This window comes from Lissotriton helveticus, chromosome 11 (assembly GCF_964261635.1).
Source record: "Lissotriton helveticus chromosome 11, aLisHel1.1, whole genome shotgun sequence".
Classification (NCBI taxonomy): Eukaryota; Metazoa; Chordata; class Amphibia; order Caudata; family Salamandridae; genus Lissotriton; species Lissotriton helveticus.
Window position 1 is genome coordinate 830,563,814 of NC_136072.1, and position 18,730 is coordinate 830,582,543.

The 18,730-nt window shown below is 50.4% G+C and overlaps 1 protein-coding gene across 1 annotated transcript in view; it reads right to left on the minus strand.

Annotated features, from left to right (window-relative positions):
- Positions 1-18,730, minus strand: part of NCAPH (non-SMC condensin I complex subunit H) — a 394,040-nt gene that overhangs the window by 107,040 nt on the left and 268,270 nt on the right. The window contains exon 12 of the mRNA XM_078666999.1: positions 3,086-3,208. Within this exon, the coding sequence (XP_078523125.1) occupies positions 3,086-3,208 (123 nt within the window). The remainder of the gene's footprint in view (positions 1-3,085; positions 3,209-18,730) is intronic.

Consider the following 18,730-nt stretch of genomic DNA (forward strand, 5'->3'; position numbering starts at 1 on the left):
GATGGCGAAACCAGCCACCCACTGGTGTTTGATGGGCCTGAAATTTCGGACTAGGATGGTTTGGAGGCTGCTGCAGATGGGGGGTTGGTGGACTGGCCCACCCGATGGCCCAGGAACCACTACGGTTGTTCCCACGTCCCCAGCTGCGCGAAGGTTGCGCAAGTTGCTGCGGCCTGTGGCTCTGGGCGGGACGTAGCGGGGTGCCCCTTCCGTAGCCACAAAAGGGATGAAGAGCAGACTGCGCAGGCCGGGTGGAGAGAGCCAAGTACTTGGCCGTAGCCAGTGAGTCCCTAAAACGTTCTAGAGCGTTGTCTGTTTTGTCGCCAAAAAGGCGACGGCCATCAAAAGGCATATTTATCAAGGTGTTCTGGACATCCCCCCGAAAAGCCAGTCGAACTCATCCAGGCATAGCGACGAAGGGCTACAGACGTGGAAATCGTCCTGCCTAGAGAGTCGGCGGTATCCAGCCCACAACGGATGGTAAAATTAGCCGCATCCCTCCCGGCGGCGACAGCCTGGGAGAGCACGGTCCGGGCCTCTTCCGGACAATGGTGCAGCACCCGAGCAACCGTATTCCACACAGAGTGGGAATAACGGCCCAATAGACATGCAGCGTTTACCGACTGCAGTCCCAAGCTGGCAGAAGAGAACATTTTCTTCCCAAGATGGTCCAGCTTCTTGGATTCCCTTTCGGTGGGGCAGTTGAGAATGTGCTCTTGGAAGTGGAGGCTTGGACCACAAAGCTCTCCGGGGTGGGGTGTTGGGAGAGGAAAGTGGGGTCGCCCAGAGCCGGCGTCGGGCAATCATTCTATCCACGGGAGCCCCCGTGTTGGGCCTGGACCACGTGACCAAAAGGATGTTGGTAAGGGCCTCATTAAACGGCAGCAGGGGCTCCGAAGAGCTCGCTGTCGTCTGAAGCACCTCTGTCAGGAGGTTAGTCCTGACCGCCAAGTAGGAAGCTCGAGGATGAGAGCCTCGGCTGCCCTACGCAACACCATTGAGTAGGGCGCACCCTCCTCTGGAGCCACAATACGAGACAACATGCCACGGTCAGGAGATGTCTCAAGACCACTGGCATCCTCCAGTTCTTCTCTTCAGTCCTTCTCAGATCCCATCTGATCAGTTAAAGGGTCATCTGACCCCTCCCAGTCTTCCTCCTCATCTGAAGGTTGCCAATCTGGCTGAAAAGGGACTCCAGGAGGGAACAGGGGCACAAAAACCCCTCACTGGCGCCGGGTCCACTTGGGGATGGGAGCCGGGGTTGACGCCGGCCGGGGGCACGACCGGCGTCAGTGGCAGTGCCAGAGGAAGCGGCACCGGTGGAGGTGTGATGAGGTCAACCGGCCTGGATCCAAGGGGGGTCAGCGGCACCGTACCCAGAGACGACAGCGGAGAAGGCACAGGCCCCCAACCGAGTTTGCGGTGCCTGAAGGCACGCCGGTGGGTTCAGGCTGCCCAAAGATGTTAAGCATCGCTTCGTAGAACGTACGAAGTTGGGCGGGAGTCACACCGGGTCCCGGAAAGGGAGGGAAGCCCGGAGTCAACTCTTCGGGCTCCGGGCGCCGAGCTGGGGGAGGGGCACTGCCCGCATCTCTCATCGTGTCAGCTGACCGACTGGGAGTGACACTGCTTCTTCGACTTCTTTTTGGGCTTCAACTTACTCAAGTGAAGCGAAGACTTCGATGACGTGGCGATGGCTCCGCGACCGGTCCCTTGACCTCCCTCACGAACTCTAACGGCGCAGAGCCGACCACCGGCGCTCAAGAAGCTTTCGGCACCATCGACCGGCAGTCAGAGCATGCCTTGGGGTCGTGGTCGCGCTCCAGGCTAAAGAGGCACGCGGTGCGGATCTGTAACCGACATCAGTCGAGGACCGGAGCCACAGGCCTTGAAACTGGGCATCCCTCGTACACCAGGAGTCATCGACTCAAAAAATGCGTCAACAAAAGTCGAGAAAAGTCAGTCAAAAAGTGACTGGAGGTACCGCTTTCTACGGATCTGCTCTGGCTGGGGTGGAAAAAGAAATAACTGACTAAGTAGCTACTGCGACGTCATCTCGTCGACCACGACACCAATGACTGACGCGGGCCCGACCAACGCTACCTACTGCTGACGAAAAACTTTCTGGATCCAGTCTGACACCTGGGGGTAATGCAAAGGTAAGTGATCTATAACTAACGTGTTCCTTTCAGATATAATTTTTACAATAAAGTCGTCATACTTACTGTGTTTGTCGCAAAGTCACACAATTATTAGATTCAAGTCCACTGACAAAAAGTTGGTCAATGTACTAATCGGCCCCAAAGCCTTCATCACTGGCATTTTACCATAACCAACACCAGCTTACTGTATTCCGCATAACCTTTCTCACAACACAAATGAGCAATACAAGCATACTAGCTTAGGTGGAGAAACAACTTCTGACCAATCAAAATTTGTACTCAAGGGAAACAGTTGAGCACAATTTGGGCAGAGTCAAACCTCTCAATAGTCATAAAATTACAGACATGGTAAAAAATGATGGCATAACAATGATTCTCAATCTATCAATTTTCTAAATCAGGGTTTATCACAAGAGGTAACAAAAAAACCTTCCCATCAAGGTAATGTGTGAGACTCCATGTAACTTAATACGGGTGTGCAAGCTTTAACACAGTGTAATGACAATACACCCTTAAATGACCATTGGCTTATAATATATACCTTTCATAATAAATAAGTCTGCCTTTGACCAAACTTTTCATAATCAACAGGTTAAGCCTATAGCCTTGATTAATGTCTAGCGATGGTCTTCTAATGTTTTGTTACTCAGTCCTACTGTTTAAGTATAGGATTTATCACAAGTTAAAAAGTGCAATACAAGTACCCTATTTCAGTACAAAGCTTGTGCCCAATTAAAGTCTGTGCTCAAGGTAAGCAACATTTGGGTGGAGTCAAAGCCCCTCTTGCAGTAGTTCTATTAGCTATTTCTGTTATCACATAACCATTGCAGGTACACCAATGCATTAGTGCAGTCCTGGTTCATGTAGCAAAGCAGGGTTGGACACAAACACCCATGGGCCATTTCCATTTTTAAGATCCTCACCCTGTTGACAGGCTTAAGGCTGAGGCGGATAATGTTGTCTGGATCATAGTGGAAGTCAGCAGGAAGAGTAGTAGATTTCTTGCTCCAGCTTTCTAGGGTCAGCTTTGATAATGTTGTAGCTGCCTGTGGGAGAAAAAAAACATTAAAACAAGGAACCAAATTACTCCAAACAGATGAGAAGCCGCTACACACATACAATCGGGTGTGGCAGATCTCGCAACAAATTGCCCATTTATCCTAAATGTTTCCCTTAGCAAACACCAGAGTTTAGTTATTACAACCATTAGTATAACCAGAGATGAGAGAAACAAAGATGTATACAGCTCCTTTGCCATTGCTGTTTACACTAATAAGTCAAGTTTTCAACAATCGTTCTGCGACAACTACAGGAAGCATAAGAGAAATTACCTACCTAAACATTTAAGTGTAATTTTCACCCACTGGCTGCCGTACTGATGTCTATACATATTAAACTGGTGAGACACAGGATAGCTTTATGACATATGCAGGCCATGGGAAAACAATGGAGACATTTTCTGGAAGTAACAAGAGCAGACACTCACAAGTTACTTACCTTCGATAATGATATATCTGTAAGAAACATTAGTAGTGATAGAGTCCTTACCTTAGAATTACCCCCAGGCGTCAGTCTGGATCCGGAAAGTTTTTGTCAGCAGTACTCATGAACGTCGGTAGGCGTTGCCGTGCGGCTCCGCGTGAGTCGTTGGCGCCCGAGTGACGTTGCTGGAGCTTCTTAGATGCACCCATGCTCGCGGACCTCTGTTCTGTACACGACTTTCCGCGCCAGGAACGCAGAGCCAGGCAAGAAACTGACCACTGGTGCCATGAAACTAGGGCCCTGAAAGGGATAACCTTAACCCTAGAAATCAGTTCGCAGAACGGGGAGGACAGGTGGGGAGGTAAGGAATCTATCACTACTAATGTTTCTTACAGATATATCGTTACTGAAGGTAAGTAACTTGTGCATCTGAAAGAAACACGTAGTAATAGATTCCTTACATAAGAATAGATACCCAGCAATACTAACCACAGTGGTGGGTCTGCGAACCAAAATCACACCAGAAAGACCTGGAGAACAGAACAGCCAAAGAAGCAGTCTCTCCAGACTTGGCTGTCCAGGCAGTAATGCTTGGTAAACGTGTGCAGCGAAGCCCACGTAGCTGCCTGACGGATGTCATGCAAGGGGACTCCCCGTCCCAAAGCAGTTATATCTGTCGTCGCCCTGGTAGAATGGGCGCGCAGCCCCACTGGAGGCTCCTTTTTAGCCAAATAATAACAAGCCTTAATGCACAGAACGACCCATCGAGAGATGGTCCACTTGTGCATGGCCCGACCTTTCTTGGCACCCACTTAGCCAACAAAGAGCTGGTCATCCACCCGGAACTGTTGTGTGCAGTTAAGGTAGAATGAGAGCGCACGTTTTGGGTCCAGACAGTGGAGCCCCTCTTCCTCTTTAGAGGGATGCGGAAAGAAGGTAGGCAAAGTGATGGTCTACCCGATGTGAAAGGCAGTGACAACGTTTGGCAGAAAAGATGGACGACTCCTTAGAACAACTTTGTCCGGCTGGACAGAGAGAAAAGGACGTTTAGAAGAAAGAGCCTGGAGCTCGCTCACTCTTCTGGCAGAGGTGATGGCAACCAGGAAGGCAGTCTTTAAAGTGAGAAGACGAAGAGGACAGTTGTGAAGTGGCTCAAAGGGAGCACACATCCGATAAGTCAGAACCAGGTTCAAGTCCCACTGAGGCATTATGAAAGGAACAGGAGGGAAAAGATGAGTAAAGCCTTTTAAGAATCTATTTACAACAGGGGAGTTGTAAAGGGAAGGCTGAAATGGCAGAGAGATCGCCCTTGATAGTGCTTAGAGCACAGCCCAGCTGGGCCAAAGAGAGGAGAAATAGAATGACCTCTGAAAGAGGGGCAGAAAGGGGATCCACGGCCTTTGCTGTGCACCATGCCACAAATGTATTCCACCTACAGGCGTATAAAAGTTTTAGTGGAGGGACGCCTGGCTACCAAGATAACATTACAGACCTCAGGAGGCAGGTCGAAAGACGTCAACTGCCGCCACTCAATCTCCACGCAAGGAGGAGGAGGCTGGACAGGTTCGGGTGGAGAATCCTCCCCTGCTGCTGCGATAGAAGATCCTCCCGAAGAGGCAGTCGTAGTGGGGGATCAATCGCCATGCTGGGGGATCAACCGCCATGCTGAGTAGCTCAGGATACCACACTCTTCGAGCGAAGTCCGGAGCCATAAGATTAACTTGGGCCAGTCGCGCTTATTTTATTTATTTATTTTGAAAGTTTTATATAGCACAAACAAGATCTTTGCGTATATATCAGAGCGCTTTACAAAGCAGGGATAAAACAGGAGAGTGAATAAACAGGCCATTAGGCATAGCGTAGCTGTATGAAATAGGGGTAGGTACATGAGGGAGCATAATAAATCAGGTACATCAAAAATGATAATAGTACAAATAAGTGGGAGCATAGACAGTCAGCTAAGTCAATAATACAAGTAATACAAATAATCAAAGGGATAGAAGGAGTAGTTTCTGTCCTGTAACTCCAGTTCTGTAGTAGGGGTATCTCTGTTATAGTCATAATCTAGTGAATAGTCCCGCCCATGTGCGTGGACCCCGGAGCAATCAAAAATAATCTCTTACAGTGTCAAAAAATGCAGAAAATGCATAGACACTTAAGAGAGAATTTAAAGACAGATAATGCAGCCAAAAAGGCTACACTGTCCAGTACTTCAACTAGAAATTCCACCATAAAATCCACAAAACAGCAAAGCCTGTACAGATTTCCCTTGCTTAACAGCAAAAAATCCCTCAGGAATGATAGAGAGAAGAACCTGGACAGACAAGCCCCATAGGCTGCCATTATGTGGCTTAATTAGGATACTGTGCCTTTAAGGAACCTTCCAGAACCTTCTCCCAGTATCCCAGAATGCATAGCAGGTCCAACTTAGTTTCAGTTCTTTTTGAAGGCGTAGAAAACGCCAGACCTGTAGCATTATGAACATGAATAACTCTCCACCGGGGAGGCGGGAGGGCGCTTATGACTATAACAGAGATACCCCTACTACAGAACTGGAGTTACAGGACAGAAACTACTCCTTCTGTAGTAGGGGATCTCTGTGTATAGTCATAATCTAGTGAATAGAATGGCAAGCCCATCCCCACACCAAGCGGCGGTGGAGAATAAAATAACGCCACTACTGTGCGAACAGATTCCGCAGCGAAGCCTGCCCAACCTGAGCATCTGCCCTGGCATCAGTGTCCAGGCAGTAATGCTTAGCAAAGGTATGGACCGACTTCCAAGTGGCCGCCTTGCAGATCTCTGCAATGGGAACATTACGGAGCATAGCTGTCGTAGCAGCTTTGCCCCTGGTGGAATGAGCCTTAGGCTTACCTCCTAAGGTCTTATTAGCTTTGTAGTAACACAACTGTATGCAGGACACAATCCACCTCGAGATGGACTGTTTAGAGGTAGCAAGACCTGTCCTGACTGAGCCATAATTGACGAACAATTGGTCTGACCTACGAATATCTTTAGTCTTATCAAGATAAAACTTCAGCACCCTCCGCACATCCAGGGAATGCAAAGACCTTTCCGCTGGAGATGAAGGGTTCTGAAAGAACGTAGGCAAAGTGATAGTCTGGTTGATATGAAAATCAGAAACAACCTTGGGAAGAAACTTAGGGTGAGTACGCATAACAACCTTAGCATTATGAAACACAGTATAAGGTTCTTGGCAACACAATGCCTGAATCTCACTCACCCTGCGGGCCGATGTAATGGCCACGAGGAACGCCGCCTTCCAGGACAGGTGCTGCAACGAAGCCTTATGAATGGGTTCAAAAGGCTCCTTCATCAATCTGGACAGCACCACATTCAGGTCCCATGAAGGCGAAGGAAGCCTGACAGGAGGGAACACTTTCTTCAAGCCTTCCAAAAAATCTTTGATCACAGGGATCTGGAAAAAGGAAGTCTGTGAAGGGCCTTTCCTGTAGGCAGTCAAAGCAGCCAGATGAACCTTAATGGAATGGACATTAAGGCCCGACTGCGCCAGATGTAGCAGATATGGAAGGATGACATCTTCCTTGCATGTCGTAGGGTCATAGCTCTTAGACCTACACCAGATGCAAAACCTCTTCCACTTGTAAGCATAAGAAGTCCTAGTGGAAGGACGCTTAGCCTCCTTCAGTATGTCCATACAATCCTCTGGGAGATTCAGATGGCCATATTGCACTAATTCAGGAGCCATGCCGCCAAACTCAAAGACGAGAGGTTGGGGTGCACCATCCGCCCCCCGAACTTCGTGAGAAGGTCCGGCCTGCACGGCAGCTTCATGTGAGGAAGGAGAGACCGGTGAAGCAGGTCCGTGAACCACCACTGTCTGGGCCATTCCGGGGCAATCAGAATCATCTTTGCCCTGGATCGGGAGAGCTTGATGAGAACCGCTGGAATCAGGGGAATGGGTGGAAAAGCGTACAGAAAGCTGTTCGACCAGTTGATCCATAACGCGTTCCCCAGCGTCCCCGGCTGGTAGTACCTGGAGGCGAAGTCTCGGCATTTGCTGTTTTCGGCAGTGGCGAACAGATCGATGTCTGGAGTGCCCCACCTTGCGAAGACTTCTCCTAGTACTTCGTCGTTTAGCACCCACTCGTGGTTTTCCTGAATCAGTCTGCTCAGCTCGTCTGCCTGAACATTCTGCACACCTGGCAGATGAGTGGCTGTTATCGAGAGTCCTCGAGCCAGAAGCCAATGCCAGATCGCCTGCGCCTCCTGCGACAGAGTACGCGATCTCGAGCCCCCCTGCTTGTTGAGGTAATACATCGTTGTCGTGTTGTCCGTCTGAACAAGCAGAGAGTTGGTCTGAAAGGACGGATGAAAGGCCTTCAGTGCCAAGTGAACAGCTCTCAGTTCCAGGAAATTGATGTGGTACGTGGACTCCGTCGGGGACCACGTCCCTTGAATTTGCAGGTCTCCGGAGTGCGCCCCCCAGCCTTGGAGAGACGCATCCGTCACGATGGTCTGTGTGGGAATGTCCTTGTGGAAGGGAACCCCTCTGAGGAGATTCTCCTTCGAGCACCACCACTTCAGAGACTGAAGAGCATGTAGAGACAGTCGTATCTTGTCGTCCCAAGAACCTCTCCTCTGGTCCCACTGATCCTCCAAGCACTCCTGCAGAGGTCTCATCTGTAGCCGTGCGTGAGGAGTGAGAAAGATGCAAGAGGCCATCGATCCCAGTAGAGAAGACACCGTCCTCACAGTCGTAGACGGAGTGTTCATGAGAGCCTGAGCCTTCCGAACGAGTGATAAACGTCGCTCTTTCGAAGGAGACACGCTTGCTGACAGCGTATTGATGGAGGCTCCCAAGTACTGGATGCACTGGACCGGAATCGGGACCGACTTGGACATGTTGATGTGCAACCCCAGCTTGTTCAAGAGAACGCACGTCTTCTGGAAGTCTGCTTGAGCTTCCGAGAAGGAGGAGGCCTTGATCAACCAATCGTCCAGGTACGGGTAGACAAACACCTTGTTCTTCCGCAGGTGTGCTGCTACCACTGCCATACATTTCGAGAACGTCCTGGGTGCAGACTTCAGCCCGAAGGGTAGCACCGTGTACTGATAGTGATTGGTGCCGACTTGAAAGCGCAGAAACTTCCTGTGTTTGCATGCAATGGGCACGTGGAAGTATGCGTCCTGTAGATCTATGGCACACATCCAATCTCCTCGTTGCAGCTGAGGGTAGATCTGATGCAACGACAGCATGCGAAACTTTTCTCTGCGAATCCACTTGTTTGCCTGTCGCAAATCCAGAATGGGCCTGAACTCGTTTTTGTCCTTCTTGCGGACAAGAAAGAACCGAGAGTAAAGACCTCTTCCTCTTTGAGACAGAGGTACGTCTTCGATCGCCCTCTTCCTTAGCAGAATGTCCGCCTCCGCCTGAAGCTCGCGCAGTTGATACTGCGAGCTGACGGGAGGAATCGATGGAGGAGGGCTGGTGAAACGTAGACTGTATCCATTGCAAACAATATTCAGCACCCACTTGTCCTGAGTAATTTTTCTCCATTCTGCCAGAAAAAATTGAACGCTTCCCCCCACCGGAGCGGGTAACGGACGAGGGGGAAGTAACCGCTCAGGGTCGGGACCCGGCCGGGCCCTTGGTCGCGGTAGAGGACTGTTGTCGACCTCTACCCCCTTGGCGTTTCTGGAAGGGCCGCCTGTACTGCTGCTGCTGTTGCTGCTGTTGATGTTGTCCAGCAGACTGTCCCCTTCCACGACCCTGCGACCCAAACCGACGTTGGTACTGTCGGAAGGGTTTCTTCTCCTTGGGCTTCTCCAAGCCCACCGCCGTCAGGGTCTCCGCCTCGGCCTTCATCCTGGCCATCTCGTCATCAGCGTGTTTTCCGAAGAGAGTATCTCCGGAAAACGGGAGATTCGCCACGCGTTGCTGTGCTTCCGGTTTCAGTGACGTCAACCTGAGCCAAGCATGGCGTCTCTGGTGAATCCCGTGGCAGTATCCGTGCGCTGACAGCAAGGATATGTCCGCTGCGGCGCCGATGGCCTGGTTAGAGACCAGCATCCCCTCCTGGACGATCTCCATGAAGTCCTCCTTGCGGTCTCGAGGGACAAGGTCTGCAAACTGCTCCATCGAGTCCCACAGTGACCTGTCGTAACGCCCCAGCAACGCCGAGTCACTGGCGGCCTTCATTGAAGAGGCGGACGTCCCACACGCCTTACGACCAGCAGAGTCGATCCAGCGGCTCTCCTTGTCCGGAGGCACCGTGGACGCAGGGGAGGTGGCATGAAGCTTTCGGGCAGCTGTCACGATCACTGAGTCCGGCACCGGGTCCTTCCTCAAGAAGGCAGGGTCTGAGTCCGGGGCCCTGTACTTTTTTAGGATCCTGGAAGGCGCAGACTTCACCACTGCCGGCGTCAGGAATAGCTGTTCGGCGGGCTCCAGGAGCCCTGGCACCAGAGGTAACAGGGGGCGAGACAAGTGCCGCTTGTGTAATGTCTCAAATATCACAGAGGTAGAAGTCGTAGGCGCTTCAACCTTGATTCCCAACTTCGCCGCTCCACGCAGGAGAACCTCCTGAAACGTGCCTATATCGTCTATAGGAGACACTCTAGTCTCCGGCGAATCGGACAACGTGGGCGAGTAGAAACGGGTCCCAGAGGCAGAACGTGACCTGGACCGACGTCTCTTGTGGTGATGCCTGGATCGTGAGGAAGATCCATGTCCACTCCTCGATCTGTCCCGTCTGCCCGAGCGAGACCTCGACCTCTTGGGCCTCGGACGTTCCTTCGGCCTCCCAGGGTCAGGAATCCTAGGCTTCTTAGGAGTCTTCTTCGGTGGCGTCGGAAACTTAGGCATCGACACCGCCCTCGGCGGGACCGGGGGTGGAGGAGTAACCGGACGCGGGGTCTGCGGAGCCGGCTTCGGAGGTGGGGTCGGGGCCTTCGGAGGCGGACCCTTCGGCACAGCCGGCCGCGAAGGAGGTGTAGAGGGCTTCATCGGAGTATCCACCCCGGAATGCGCCGTTCCCGGCGAGCCACCATCCCGTCCGGAGCGTGGGGAGCCCCCCACAGTCCTGGCCCTGTCCTTAGGACCTCTAGACGCCGAAGATCGGTGCCCAGACGACGACCGATGGCCCCTCGACGTCGAACGGCCCTTCGGCGTCGACCGTTTCTCACTTCTCGACGTCGAACCGTGTCTGCGTCTCGGCGTCGACCCCGACCAGATCGACGAACCACGAAACCTCGACGACGGGCGATGGTGCCTCGACGGCGACCTCGACCTCTTCGCCTGTCTCGACGTCGACCTCTTGGAACGTCTCGACGTCGACCCATTGGATCGTCTCGACGTCGACCTCTCGGTCCGTCTCGACGTCGATCTCCTTGAGCGTCTCGACGTCGGTCCTTTCGAATGCTTCGACGTCGACCTCTTCGGCGCCGGAGACTTCTTCCGTCTCGACGGCGGCCTCGACGACGAGGATCCCCTCGACGACGATGCCCTCGACTGCGAACGGCGGTGTCGCCTCGACGGCGAGCGCCGACGCCGGGCCCTCCGATGTCGACCACTCGACGCCGACATCGACGACGAGGAGATCGACACCGGCTTCGACGGCGGCCGGAACACGTTCCTCGACGTCGACGGGCGACGTTTTCTCTACCCAGAGCCCTGGGGAGACTTGGAACTGGCCGTCCCCTCGACGTCGTGGTCAGAGCAACTGACCCAGACGGAGATCCTGGGTGAGGGCTGGTCTTCCTGCCCCTGGGGAGCCCCCCAGAGGCCTCAGCATGGGCAGAAGGAGCCCCTCCTGACGCACCTTGTGCCTTCAACCTTCTTTCTTCCAGACCCTGAAGTCTGATCTTCTTCCTCTCCTTCAGGGTCCTTCCAGAGAAGCCTCTGCAGATCACACAGTCCTCAGGGATGTGGGAAGAGGGAAGGCAGAGAATACAGACCTCATGGGGGTCTGACTTGGCCTTCTTCCTTGAGCACTCCGGGCATTTGTCGAATAATGCAGGCATTATGGACAAAAAGAGTGCAGAAACTCAAGAAGGAAGACACCAAAGTACTTATGAAAGCACCAAAAATCGAAATTAGTGTAAAACACCAACAAAACCCTTGAAAAGGGAGAGCTCAATGCTCCAGGGTCCTGCTTGCAGGAGCCGGAAAAAAGAACTGAGACTAAGTTGGACCTGCTATGCATTCTGGGATACTGGGAGAAGGTTCTGGAAGGTTCCTTAAAGGCACAGTATCCTAATTAAGCCACATAATGGCAGCCTATGGGGCTTGTCTGTCCAGGTTCTTCTCTCTATCATTCCTGAGGGATTTTTTGCTGTTAAGCAAGGGAAATCTGTACAGGCTTTGCTGTTTTGTGGATTTTATGGTGGAATTTCTAGTTGAAGTACTGGACAGTGTAGCCTTTTTGGCTGCATTATCGGTCTTTAAATTCTCTCTTAAGTGTCTATGCATTTTCTGCATTTTTTGACACTGTAAGAGATTATTTTTGATTGCTCCGGGGTCCACGCACATGGGCGGGACTATTCACTAGATTATGACTATACACAGAGATCCCCTACTACAGAACAGATAATACAGATCGATGCAGTCTTTAAAAATCCACAGTAATAGTTCAAGTATATTTAGCCATAAGGATAGCTTTTACTTCTTTCTTAAAAAGTGTAGGGGAGGAGATGAGCCTGATTTCAGGAGGGAGTGAGTTCCAGATCCTGGGTGCCATTCCTGAGAAGGAGCGTTTATAAGTTTTTTCCTTCCGGAATCTCCGAGGTTTCAGCAGAAGATTGTTTGTGCCTCTAGTGTTTCTAGAGCCGCCAGAGATTGTCAGCCTCTGGGTGAGGTATCCAGGTGAGCTCAGGTGTATAGCCTTGTGTGTCATGCAGGCGATTTTCCGATGTATTCTGGTTTCAAATGGCAGCCAGTTCAGGGATTTCAAGTCAGGGGAAATATGCGAATGTTTTTTCGACCCAGTGATGAGTCTCGCTGCAGCGTTTAGAGAGGCTCTTAGGGGTGCAGTAGTAGTTAGGGGGAGACCGCAGAGGGCGATGCTGCCGTATTCTATTTGAGGGATGACTAGTGTGCGAACTGCATTTTGGAAGTCTTTGGCTGGGAGGAAGGGTTTAAGTTTCCACAGGGTATTGATTTGGTAGTTCGCTCCCTTAGTTGCCTTGCTGATATGTTGCTGCATGTTGAGATTGGTGTTGAGTGTTATGCCTAAAGATTTTGCTGAGTCCACGATGGTGGGTTGGACATTAAGCGCAGTTAGGTGCTGAAGCCAAATTTGAGTGGTAGAGATCTTCGCGGGAGGTGAGATCAAAATGAACTCTGTTTTCAGAGCATTGAGTTTGAGATGATTATCGGCCAGCCAGGATTGGGTGCTTCTGATCGTTGTGTTCAGGAGCAAAATGTCTTTGGGGGATTGCAATTTGAGATATAGTTGGGTGTCATCGGCGTACATGTGAAAGTGTACATTGGATGCTTGTAGCAAGGTGGTGAGAGGTTCCATAACTAGGTTGAACAAAGTTGGGGATAGGGAGGATCCTTGGGGGACGCCTAACGATACAGGTATTGGCGAGGACATCTAGTTGTTGCTCTTGAATTTCTGTGACCTGTTGTGTAGAAAGGAAGTGAACCACTTGAGTACAGTCCCAGATAGACCCATTCTTGTGTTTAATAGTTCGAGTAAATTCTCATGTTTAACGGTGTCGAGTGCTGAAGAGAGATCAAGAAGGATGAGGAGGCAGGTATCGTTTTGATCTAGGATTTGAAGGGCGTCGTCAATTATGTGAGTCATAGCAGTTTCTGTACTGTGCCCTGCTCGGAAGCCTGATTGATGAGTGTTGACGAGATCAAATTGATCAATGTGTTTAGTCAATTGTAGTTGTGCGCATTTTTCCAACAGTTTGGCGAGAGTGGGAATATTAGTAATGGGCCGGTAATTGTTTAGATCAGAGGGGTCGGCTGTAGGTTTCTTTAGTAAAGGCGTGACTTGTCCAACTTTGAGGGAGTCAGGGATGGTTCCTTGTTTAAGTGAGCTGTTGATAATTTTAGTCCAGAGTGGAAGGAGCAAAGGGGTGAAGTCTTTGACAGCGTTAGCAGGGAGGGGGTCCGTGAGGTGATTGGATGGTTTCAGGGTGCTGAGCAGTTTGCCAATTTCTTTTTCAGAGTAGGTGCCAAAGGATGACCATGTAGCATTGTTTTTTGGCTCAGTGAGTTCTATGCAGTGGGGTTTGGAGTAAAAGCTTGCGTCAATGAGGAGATCGCTCTTTATGTTGTCAGTTTTTTGGATAAAGAAAGCGGCGAAGTCTTCACAGGAAGGTGCTTCGCGCATAGTGCTGAGTGGTTGGGGTTGTTCCTTGGATTGTGTTCTGATTAGCTCAAACAGTTTTCTCGGACGTTTTTTTGCTTGGTCGAGCTGGAGGCTGAAGAAGTCTGATTTTGAACATTTTATTTTCCTGAAGTAGGCGTTTCTCTTTTTCTTCAGGGTTTTTAGGTGCAATGCAGAGGGAGCTGATCTCCAGGTGCGCTCTGCCATTCGCATGGCTCGTCTATCCTCATTGAGACTCCCGTCGTACCAAGGATTGGAGATTTTAGCGGCGACTCTTTAGCTGCATGGGTGCAGCCTCATTGATTATTGAGGTCATGTCGTTGAGATAGTGGTCAGTCAGGGATTGAACGTCAGTAGCGCCGGTAGGAGGAATGAATGAATGAATGAATGAATGAATGAATGAAAATTGCACTTGTATAGCGCTAGACTACCCGGAGGCCTCGCAGCGCTTGTGACTGAGTACTCAACGCGAGCTTGGGCAGTTCAGCAGATTTTACCATACAAGTGCGTTTTCAGAGCTTTCCTGAAGGACATGTGGTTACTGTTACCTCGGAGAAATAAAGGGAGGGTGTTCCAGAGCTTAGCCGCAGTATGGGAGAAGGAGCGGCCTCCCCAGCGGGCTTTCCTGACTCTGGTGGGACTGGCCAGCTGGAGGGTACAGGAACGAAGGGAACGGGGCGGGACATAGGGTGTAGACAAAGGATGAAGAATTGCGGGACCTGTGCGATGAAAGACTTTGTGTAGAATGCACATGGCCTTGAATTGTACTCTTGCCGCTACAGGGAGCCAGTGGAGCTCCTTAAGGGCATTCCTCGCTGACTGCCAGCGGGGGAGGTTATAGAGTAAACGGGCCGCACTGTTTTGTGTAACTTGGAGCTTCTGGGTGACGGAAATCTGAGCTCCCATATAGAGAGCATTCCCATAGTCCAGGCGGGAGAGTATGAGGGCCTGGACCAGAACCCTCCTTGCCTGGAATGGGAGCAAAGGGAGCACTTTCCGAGAACATCCTCATAATCCCAAAGCAGGTGGCGGCGGTCTTAGTCGCTTGGGACGAGAAGTCTAAAGCTTTGTCGAGCCAGATCCCGAGGCTCTTTATTTGGGACTTAGGAGCGGGAGGCGGGCCCAAACATGGTGGCCAGATGGATGCAAGGGCAGAAGGAGAAGGGTTGCCCAAGAGAATGACACGTTGGTTTACTGATCCACCTGTACACCTCTGTAGTGGGATCAATGACCTGTGCTGTCCTATATTACTTCCTTACCTGATTGTATATGGATTGGTTTTATGTATGTTTTTATTAACCATGTTATTACCATGTTATTGACTATTATACTGTTCCCATTATCTCTGTTGACTCCTACTGCCCCTACCCTGTCTTTGTGAAGCGCTCTGATATCTGTAAGGATCCTGTTCGCGCTATATAAAACTTTGAATAAATAAATAAATAAATAAAAATGATGTCTGTCTTCTCCCCATTAAGTTTTAGACAGGAAGATTGCATCCAACTAGCAACAGCCTCTAGACAGGGACCTAAGGTGTGGGACGATCCCTCAGAGTGGTCTAAGGAGACCACCAATCGGGTATCGTCCGCGTAGGTGACGATACGCACAGCGAAGGGATGGACTATCCTGTCTAGGGGTTCCATGTAGGCATTAAAGAGGGTGGGGCTCAGGGAGGAGCCCTGAGGGACCCCACACCTGAGTGGGTGTTTGGGAGACACCGTCTCACCCTCAAAGACCTGGAAAAAGCGGTCAGCCAGGAAGGATGTCAGCCATTCCAGGGCCGCGCCCGACACGCCCATGTCCGCCAGTCGTTGTAATAGCGTGACATGGTTAACCGTGTCGAACGCGGCACTGAGATCTAATAAAATAATGGCGACTTTTCCACCCCGGTCCAACACGGCTCTCGCCTCCTCCGTTACCGCTAAGAGGGCGGTTTCAGTCCCATGTAGAGGGCGAAACCCTGTCTGAGAGGCACGCAACAGGCTACTGGACTCTAAGTAGTCCACCAAGATGTTATTTACGTGCCTCTCGAGCAGTTTGCTCAGCCAGGGGAGTAAGGAGATGGGACGATAATTTGCCAAGTTGTTCTGGTCAAGATTGGGCTTCTTCAATAGGGCCCTCACCATCGCACACTTCCATGGAAGTGGTACGGATTTGGAGGTGATGGATGTATTGAGAACGTCCAATATGACCGGGCGGATAACGTCCATAACCTTAGTGAGGGTCTGAGAGGGTGCTGGGTCGTTAGGGGAGCCAGAAGTAATCTTGGTGGTTAGTCCATCCAGGCCAGGAATGTCCAGGAGAGGGATTGTATTGAGTGTGCAAGAAGCAGAGGGATCAAAGGTAGTGGGCAGGCGGGGTTCCAACTCATTCTTAGCGTCCCTGAATGAGGAATATATGGCCTGGATTTTTTGGGAAAAGAAGACGGCCAAGTCATTACAGCGATTTTGAGCGCCTTCAGCAGAGGGACGCTCCGCAGAGGGTGAGATGAGAGATTTAACTATTTTAAAAATTTCCTTTGGGGCATTCGCGGCCGCGTGGATTTTCCCTCCATAAAAGGAGGCTTGTGCCGCCTTCATCTCCTGTTTATAGAGCTTTATAGCAGCTCTGTACTCAGCCTTTCTGAGTTGAGAGTGGTCATGCCTCCAGGCTCTCACGTTTACGGCAGGCTAATTTCATGATTCTAAGGGCGGGAGTGTACCACGGGGCAGCTTTGGGTCTTTTTATAGAATTGCAAGAGTGTTTAGGGAGGACCAGGTCAAGGGTACTAGAAATCCAATTATCGAAATTGTTAGTGGCCGTATTGGGATTTGTTGCCTTCCTAGGTGGGACTCTGGCGAGGGCAGCTTCCCACGCATGGAGGGGAAGTGAGGGCCACTTCCTACCTCGATGCCTAGCAGGGTATTGGGAGGAGGATGGGAGGTTGGCGCGCCAAGTAAAAGGTATTAAAAAGTGGTCGGTCCAGGGTAGTGGTATAGGGGTCTCCACCATAAGATCATCTGCATTACTGTAGATGTGGTCAAGAAGGTGACCCCTATTGTGGGTTACGTGAAAGCCCTTTTGATATAAATCCATGGCTTGTAGATTGGAACGGAGATTGTTAGCTGTAGTGTCGTGGGGATCATCTAGATGTAAGTTAAGATCCCCCAGCAAAGTAAAGTTGGGCGAGGACAACACTGCACTTGCAGCAAGGTCTGTTATTTTCGTGGTAAAATTGTTAAGGGAGCCAGGTGGACGATAAGCTAGGATGCCAGAAAAAGTGGTGGTGGGGGAGAATTCTAGCGAGAAATGAAGACACTCGCACGATGGTAAGGTGGTAGGAATGATACGGCATTTATACCTGTCTCGATATATAATAGCCAGTCCACCACCTCTCCCAGATTGGCGATCCAGTCTTTTAAGCGTGTAACCTTGGGGAATGGCCCGTACAATGGTCGGGTCATGATTTGCCTGGAGCCACGTTTCTGTTAGAAAGAGAGCATCCGGATTGAGCTCTTCAATCAATATATGCAATTCGGTGTGATGTTTAGGTAAAGAACGGCAATTGAGAAGAAGTAGGAGGTTGCAGCTGTTGGGGGGTAAGGAGTTTGGATTGAGTTTTTTCAGATCTCTTTTCCAGACTTTAGGCTTGGAAAATTGAACCGGGTTGAATTTGACTGTTTCATTGATGAAGAATGTGACAATATGATGATCTGACCAGTCACAGGGTTGGATAGACTCGAGTTGGATAGAGACCTCTTTGGAGATGATCTTCTTCAGCACTCTGGGTAGAAGTGGTATAGGCGTAAAGGCATATAGTAGACCGCAACACCACTCGCGATAAGCGTCGCCTAGCGAGTGCCGCCTTGGAAATTCCAACGCGCAGAACTGATTTTATTTATTTAAAGAGTTTTATATAGCGCTGGCTAGACCCGAAGGTATCAGAGCGCTTTACATGAGAATCAACAATGTAACAGAACAAGTACGACAAATTACACAGTACAACCAAAAAATAAATAAGCAATACAATTAGTAGGGGAGAGAAAGGACAGAGAAAAGTAGTGGAGGGGGCAGGGGAGGTGAGGAAAGGAGGATAAGGGAAGAGATAAGGAGAGACGAAAAGAAGTCTGTCTAAAGACCGACTGGGTAGGTGACGACCATGCAGGGGATCCAAGGCCCATCTCCTCTATAGCTAAACCAGGTAGCTCCATCGGGCGTCAGACAAAATAGTTCAGTCTCAATACATTGAGAGGGGAGAGAAGAAGAGACATAAAATAGAGGGAGGATGAGGGAGGAGAGGACAGGAGAGATGAAAGGAAGTGGAACATTGTGGTTCAAACAATAGAACAGAAAAAGATCAACAATTACACATTACATCAAACAATCAGCAATACATTTGGGAGAGGGGAGAAAGGAGAGAGAAAAGTAGTGGGGGGTAGGGTGGTGTGAGAGAGATAAGGGAAGAGACAATAAGGAGAGACGAAAAGAAGTCTGTCTAAAGACCGACTGGGTAGGTGACGACCAAGGAGGGAATCCACGGCCCATCTCCCCTATAGCTAAAACAGGTAGCTCCATTGGGGATCAGACAAAATAGTTCAGTCTCAAAACAATTGAGAGAGGAGAGATATAAAATAGATGAAGGATGAGGGAGGAGAGGACAGGGGAGACGAGAGGGAGTGGACAATTTAGTTCAGCAATATAATAGGGGGAAAAAACAATTAAACATTACATAAATCAATCAGCAATACATTAGGAGAGGAGAGAAAGGAGAGAGAAACT